General features: G+C 40.7%; 1 protein-coding gene across 6 annotated transcripts; it reads right to left on the bottom strand.

Annotated features, from left to right (window-relative positions):
* Positions 1-226: 226 nt before the first annotated feature.
* Positions 227-7,390, bottom strand: LOC112166298. Of its 6 annotated transcripts, none has more exons than XM_040506999.1 (4): positions 7,205-7,390; positions 5,952-6,315; positions 4,062-5,259; positions 227-3,647 (listed from the first exon to the last, which is right to left on the bottom strand). In XM_040506999.1, exons 2-4 carry the CDS (start codon positions 6,080-6,082, stop codon positions 636-638), a joined length of 4,341 nt encoding a protein of 1,446 aa, XP_040362933.1. In that variant the 5' UTR covers positions 6,083-6,315; positions 7,205-7,390; the 3' UTR covers positions 227-635. The 6 variants fall into 6 exon arrangements, with proteins under 6 accessions (XP_040362933.1, XP_024158865.1, XP_024158867.1 ...); XM_024303097.2 differs by having other exon boundaries at positions 7,209-7,390; XM_024303099.2 differs by lacking the exon at positions 7,205-7,390 and adding an exon at positions 7,060-7,197.
* Positions 7,391-7,594: the final 204 nt, after the last annotated feature.

Here is a 7,594-nt window from a genome sequence, read left to right as displayed (position 1 = left end):
TATAGCACCGAGGCAAGAAAAATTAAAGCCAACCCTCTTCAGCATATCAAAAATTAATTAATTTGCTTTTGTAACGATGTGTAATTTTACTTTCGTCAAATTTGATCCATGTTAATGGGAGCTCCCATGAATTAAAAACAATACATGTACAGATGCTTGATATTTATTCTGGCACTAAATGAATTTCAAACGTCTGTGGCAAAATTCTCAAAATGAAAGAGAAGAAAATAGAAAATAAACACTACTTCCATTTAGATCGAAATGCTCGACTCTGTATATTGATCAATTTTGAGGCTTTGAGCCAAGCTATTATGTCAACTATATATTATTCCTTGATATTGCTTATACATTGTCTAAACTCTTCTGGGTTTAGCCAAAAGCATATGCATGCCTAAGCAGAAGAAGCCTGAAAAAGCTGCATAACTTTCAACCAGCATCATCTGGTACAGTAAGACTATATACCCTCTCTATCCTTCGATCAGCCGGCCGCCTTTTCTTGGCTTGACCATAAGTTTCCGGAAATCAGTAACTAGGACTCTAGGAGCCCTTTTACGATCAGTACAAGTTTGGTTAAGGAAAGCCTGGTCGTGCTCAAACCAGGAGAGAAAATATCCATTTCAAACACAACTTTTTTCCTATGACAAACTCGGAGGATTATAAAGTGTAGACCTCATATGAAGACCTCTCGAAGGTGTTGATGTCGCATGAAAAGGACTCCGCTGCAGCATACCAGAACCATCTGTCGTACAGTTCCACGTAACAGGACTGGCATTAGCTCGCCTAGATGGAATAGCATGAAAGCTTGTGTTGTACAAAACTGGCGATCCACAAAGTAGAGATGGTTGTTCCGGTGACTGATAACAAGACAAAGGCAGATTCAGTCGTTTTGAGTTATAACTCGACGCTGCTGGAATCAAAATTCCAGAAGAAGCTGCCTGGCTTTCCCTCAACCGATCAGAGTAGTTTACAGCATTCAAATGATCAGCTTCACAATCAAGATCATCAATGACGATTATTTCTTTATTGCCACTAGAAGCAGAATTTGCATTCTTGTGAAATGTAGATGCTCCAGTGGTTTTGCTTGCAGACTTTTGCAGCGGAATTGGAAAATGGTAATCACCTTTATACTCCTTAGATTCCATGGATGCCAGAAAACCATCTGTATGCTGCTGTTTTGGAAACAAGCTTGGAGGTCCTCTTGCAAGCACTGGTGGCATCTTCGGATGAATATAACTTTTAAAACTCTTTGAGGGCATTCCATCAAAACATTCCCCCATTTTGTTATATGGATCCTGGCCTAAGATTACTGAACCATGAGCCAGATTATGATGAAAGGAAGGGTAGACCTGATTCTGAAAACTTCCAGGAGAAACTCCTGATGAGAATGTCGGAAACTGTGAAGTTAAATGGTTCGTTTGGGCATGTGGTTGGGCCTGGCCAGGTGGCACCGGTGATGCATCTTCATCTCTGTTAACCACCATCAAATTCTTTCCCATCAGCCTGAGAATGGAATTAGAAGCAGATGGACTAACAGAAGAACCAGAATCACTGTGACTTGAAAACTTCCCTTTTCCATCGGGAGAACCCTTCAAAGGAACCGGAACAGAAGGTGACTTTGCAACAGGGATGGACACCTGTTCCGGTCTTGACGTTGGGCAACTATTCAGAGAGAACATGTCTGTCGTGTCGGACCTCATCTCTGCATTGTTGGTTCTGGTGTTTGGACTGCAACCCATTTGCTTTCCCATGGTTGCTGGTATCACCGAAGCCATTGCTCGTCGCCTTAATAGTGGTGATTCTTGATAATTCAAAGCAAGACCCTGAGAATTTCTCTCCTTTCTTTGACAACAGCAAGGCTGATCATCTTTACTTTTGAAGCCAAGAGGTCCCTTCTCAAGTGATATCTTGTTAACTCTGAAGTTCTCTCTGTCAAAAGTAAGCCTTTCTGCTAGATTGCCAGTTATCTGTTGAAGTGCAGCAGCATTAGTTTCTACAGAAGCATCACTGGCTGCACCTGATGACATACCTGATCGAATCTTTTCTTGAACAGATTGAGAACCCTTGGATGATAATGGTTCACAAAATTTCCGATCCTGGTTTGTGCCTGTAGAATGAGAGATGGTTGACGTTGTAGAAATAGGTGAATCTGAAGTATCCCCATCAATGAAATCAAGCTGGTCTTGAGATGATTGAACCCGGCTTGTGGTTAATGACGAGTTCGCTTGAAAATCATCTGAACCCATATCCCTAGGACTTGGCAAAAATGATCCAGGTGGTCCTGGTATAGGTATTGGATCAACCTCAGTAAAATAGCTTCCCTGCCCGACTTCAGAGTCCATTTCCTCCGCACTATGCCCAACAGGACCATCTTCAACTTCATCAGCACAAAACATGTCTTTTTCATTATTAATTCTTGGATCAGTTGGACTTGTCAGTGCTTTGGTTTCAGATAAAGATCCGTTGTATTGAAAACAACTGGATTTGGCTTTGGAATGACGACCCAGCACGTTAAGTTCAGGATCCACTGGATTACAAAATCTAGTAACAGTCTCCCCAACACCTATTAGGGAAGAAGATTCAGTAAGAATGTCATCACCAGGGATTTGATCCTCTTTCTGAGTAAGTCCGAAGCAATCAATCTTGGCCACAAATTCATCACTACCTGTACCAGAAGTATCCATCTCTTTCCTCTCATCATATCCAGAATGCTCGGGTGCTAATTGGGAACTCTCTGAGGCCATGGTTTCCCTTCTCCCAGAGTAACATATGGAGCCTCTATTTCGTCTCATTTGTAACACCGTGCTTCTGTGAGGAGATGCTTCATTAGTATTATCTCCTCTTCTTGACTGCTTCCCAGCAAAATTGTACATGAAATCATACCCTTGATCACCCTCAGAATCCCAGTCCACTGCCTCTTTATCAATTTCTGACCTTTCATGCACTTGAGACTTCTTAACAGCTGAACATTTCTTAACAAAAGCAGCATCATTTTCAGTCAAAGATAACTGACCGCCAATAGATGATGCAATCTTCTTGGATGAGGGAAACTTCATGGAATTTGATCTGGAGGCACCATGACCCTTAGATGGTTTTGCACTAGCATCAGGAGGACTGCCATAACTTTCAGCGGGACTTGCAGCAGTACCAACTGCAGTGTTGCTGAACATAGGTTCATAGTCCCCATCATGAGCAAAATTGCTGTGGTTGCTGAACTGACGAGAATTTCGCTTAAGGGACCTCTCAATATTGTTACTCATACCAGCCTCAGACAAGGGACTTCCTGCTCTCTTTCTCTGAGGAGAGCAGTCACTCTTGTCACTGGAGTGGGAGTCACAAAAGTCATTCTCAGTGCTTGCACTTCTTTCAGGAGAAGATATTGGATTTCCAGAAAAATTTCGAACGCAATTCCCCTCCACAGGCATATAAGTTTGATCCCTCTCAACCAGAAAGTTAGGAGATATGTGCCATTTACTTTTCACAGCTTGATGGTCATCCTTCCTGTGCAATTTTTTTCCAACACCTGTGCGTTTGGAGCATGCCCACGGTCTTAAAGCTAAGGGATTATAGGGATTGACCTGCTTCTCCAATTGCTGTCTCCCCTCTTTGCAACTTTCTTTCACTCCATAACTTTCTTCATCCTCATGAAACTGTTTAAAACAATTTTTCATGTTATGTTGATTAATTTGAAACCATCATATTTTGAATTCAAAGGAAAAGATGCAAAATAATAAATAAACGGGATTAAACAAAAAATGTCCAGATACTGGTTTGTTCTAGCATTTAATAAATATTTGGCTTCAGTGTTAATACCAACCAAGAAACTAAAGGAAAAGCAGTGAGACCCAAGCATTTTGAGAGCATGTAATACAGTTGTCATTCTGAATTACAGCAATGCCTTTTCCTTTATTCATTGTCTTCTTTTATGCATCAAATTAGTAGTCTTTGTTAACCTGGTAAAGGCTTAAGACCACCGGGAGGAACCTCTTTAGTCAAAGAGCGAAGAGGTGTACATATAAATCAGTAGAAGACAGGGAAAGCACAATAAAAAAAGAGTAGTGTACCTCAGAAGAATGAGCCTTGGGAGAGAAAAGATTTCTGCTTTGAGGAGCAAGTTTAAGGTACTTGTGGTGCTTTTTCTTTTTGGCAGAAAGGAATTTGCTTCCTTTACCCCCTTTCAAAGGTTTAATTGGTCGAGGATGATCAACGACTTTAGAAGCTGGTGGAGATGGTACATCATCAAACTTGGACAAAATCCTAACTTTGGTGCCACTGGCATCCACATAAACTGCACCAACATCAATGTCCTCCGGCTCAGGATAGACTGAGGACACTCGTTGCCTTTTCTCTTCAGCAGGCATCTGCTCAGAATTCTCCTTATCCTGATTAGTAGGAAAACTTGAAATAGTAGTGGCCCAGCTCGAACCATTTCTTCTATCAAGATCTTCTAGTGTGCAATGTTGAGCAGTATCATATATATCCACCATCAATTTTGTCTTCCTTGGCTTAATTCTATGCCTTGTTGTTACCTTAGACTCCTCCACAGTCCACTTGGGGGTTGACTCCCCAGAAAGACATTGATCGATATGAGCATTCAAGGTGGTATTAGAAGAAGATGAGAAGGTTTTACAAACAGGACAAACTTTCGAAGTCATTGTTTCTGAAATGGTAGAACAATTAGAAGCGATATCTTCCTTCGAGTTTCTCTCTGAGTGGCTGTTGTATTTCACTACCAATCTGCACTTCTTACCCGGGGGTGGTCGGGTTGTTCTTCCGGTCTTGTTGGCAACAGTAGGAGGACCTGCAGCTTTCACTTCAACTGAAGCAGCTTCCAAGGAAGTATCAGTTTCTATTGGTAAGCGTGATGGCCTATTGATGGGAACTGACTCTTCTATTTCAGATTGAGAAACACTTGTAATTGTGGATGGGAAATCATTTTCTCCTTCAGACCTGCATGAAATTGTTGTAGTGTCTGTGCAAGCTTCTGCTACCTTTGTCTCCTTCAATTCTGCATTGTTGGACGAGTCTAATACCGCATGATCATGATCGACATGCCCAGAAGGTGCTGCAATATCAAGATTGCTTTGGTTTTCATCTTCAACTGTACATCTGATCTTAGGGGGTTGGTTCCTCACTGAGTCGAGACTCTGAAATGGTGGCAACACATCCTTAACGCCATGTCTCATACACCGTTGCAAATTTTTCTGAGAAAAAGGCCAGTTGGTCTTGAGATCCTTGCTCCGGGCAGTAAAAACATAATCTCTGTAGAACAAACAATCATATCATATTATTACCATAAACAGTCAAATTCAAACGAGCTAAGCTTTAACGCCATGTATGACCCATCTAAGCCACCTTTAGACTCAGTCCAAAACAACCTACCAGGTTACTGTTAGACCCCTTTATTGTATGTTGAACTAAAAAAAAGGAAAACCACACACACAACAGTAGAGACACATCGAAGATATCCAGATATGGTAAATTAGAACAAACTAGCTCTGAGATTAAAACTGAACATGGAGAAGGTGACATGAAATCACAAGCAACTTTGGTGGACGAAAAGCAAGTTGGATTGCAGTAAATCCAGTTGGGTGGATTAGTAGCACGAATTAGGGAACAAAACACATCAAGAAACCGTGTGGGATGTTTGGATTAAGAGCCGTGAAGGAGTTCATAATTAGCCAAAGCAAGCAAAAACCCGTCCCAAAACACTGAAAATAGAGACAAGATGGGGTGTGTGTCATGACTTATTAGGCCCCATGTTGGACTGAGCCACAAGCAACATGTATGCACCTATCTCTCTGGATCTGACTCAACACGCTCTAAGAAGATGATAGGATAATTTGGAGATCACAAAGAGAAAGAGAAGAAGTTAGCCCCATCAAAGAAAGGAACCAAGAACAAACACCAACGATGATCAACTATTCACAGTTTGAGAAAGGAGATTAATTTACCTTATGGAGAATTTGGGAGGTGGGTTGTTGCTGTTATCATCAATAAGGGTTTGCTTTGATAGATCTACGTCTTTGATCAGCTTTGGAGGAGGACATGGGGGATCTGGTGGAAGTTTTTCAGCGGATAACATCTGAAGAAAAGCTTCTCGGATCTTCTTGTGCTGTTTCTCCAACAGTCACAAGCTCGACGACTAGTATCTTTACTAGATTTCAGCATATATGATATTAGACCAGAAACCAGCTAGCCCTCTCTCTCTTACTCTTCACTAGCTCCAAGCACCACCACCACACATGTACTACTAGCATAGAAGGCAGCAAGAAAATTCAAACAACCCAACAAGAAGCTTCATCTATCTCTACCAGCCTGCAAGAGAGAAATGAAAAAAGAACATACATGAGATCATGTGTTTTTGGTAGAAACCCAGATGAACACGGCAGACTAAGAGATTCCAGACCCGTCTAGAACGTTATTTTATGTGATGGGCATGAGTGAAACCAAAGCATCTCAACACACACAACTCTGAGAACCCAATTGGGCAAGTAAAGAACAAAACAAGCAAACACAGATATGATCTTGTTGAATCCTAAAGTCTGATATTTTATGTGGATAAACCCAGAAGATAGTGCTCAAAATCAGGGCTTTAGACTCAACAATCCACTACCTAAAAGCATAGGTATCGAATCTATTAAGAGAAGAATCAATAGAGAAGCGGTTGAGGTAAAAAATAGTTTACAAGAGCAAGCGATGAACCCCAAAACAAATCAAAGTTTCCTTTCCGCTTGAAACAAATCAAAACCAGTAAATTAAACAACAGATTTGCAAAGAAGACTTGCAAGGTTGAGAGCTAGAGACCCAAGAGCAAGTCAAGAAGAGTTGGACTGACCTCAAACACATAATCTATCCCACATAACAAAGCACACAGAGTGTGAATCCCATGACTAGATAACAAGCTAAACAGTGGTCAAATAATTGAAGATGCCCAGAAACTCAAAACACATGAAAAACGAGATCATGAAATCACAAAGGAAGTAGCTTTTTCCATTCAAGCCAGAAGACCAAAGGCTAAAACCATCAAAAGACTCAGTCTTTGAGAAAGAGAACACAAACCCAAGATCAAAGAAATCCCACAGCAGATGATTCTATGAGTTTTGAAGTGGAATATGAGGAGAGAAAAAAAAAACAACAAAGATATGAGGTCTCTGAAGCAAAGAGAGAAAAAGAGAGTAGTAGTGAGAAAAACAGAACCACCCACTCACACATCAAAAGGGCATCAGGTTCTCTTTCACTCCAAAAAGCAGGTTTGTACCATTAAACACACCACGATTCACCTCCCATCTGTGAATATGCGTTAAGAAGAGAGATAGGGGAGCTTTGAAAGAGAGATAGAGATGGAGAGAGAGAGAAAGTAAGAGAGAGGAAGAGTGTGTGTTTTTCTTTTCTCTCCTTTCAAAAAACAATTAACTACAAATACAAAGCTGTCCTATCCTGTACCTACCCTACAACCCCCCCTCAAAAAAAAATTTCTTTTTCTCAATTTTTTTTGCTTAAAAATATGATTTATTGCATTCTCAAAAAAAATATATATGGATTTATTGAAAAGAAAAAAAAAACTATAAGTATTAGACATGAAGCCAAAGAAAAA

This window comes from Rosa chinensis, chromosome 5 (genome assembly GCF_002994745.2).
Source record: "Rosa chinensis cultivar Old Blush chromosome 5, RchiOBHm-V2, whole genome shotgun sequence".
NCBI classification, from domain to species: Eukaryota; Viridiplantae; Streptophyta; class Magnoliopsida; order Rosales; family Rosaceae; genus Rosa; species Rosa chinensis.
The sequence above is the reverse complement of the archived record's forward strand: the minus strand, read 5'-3'. Positions and strand labels throughout refer to the sequence as shown.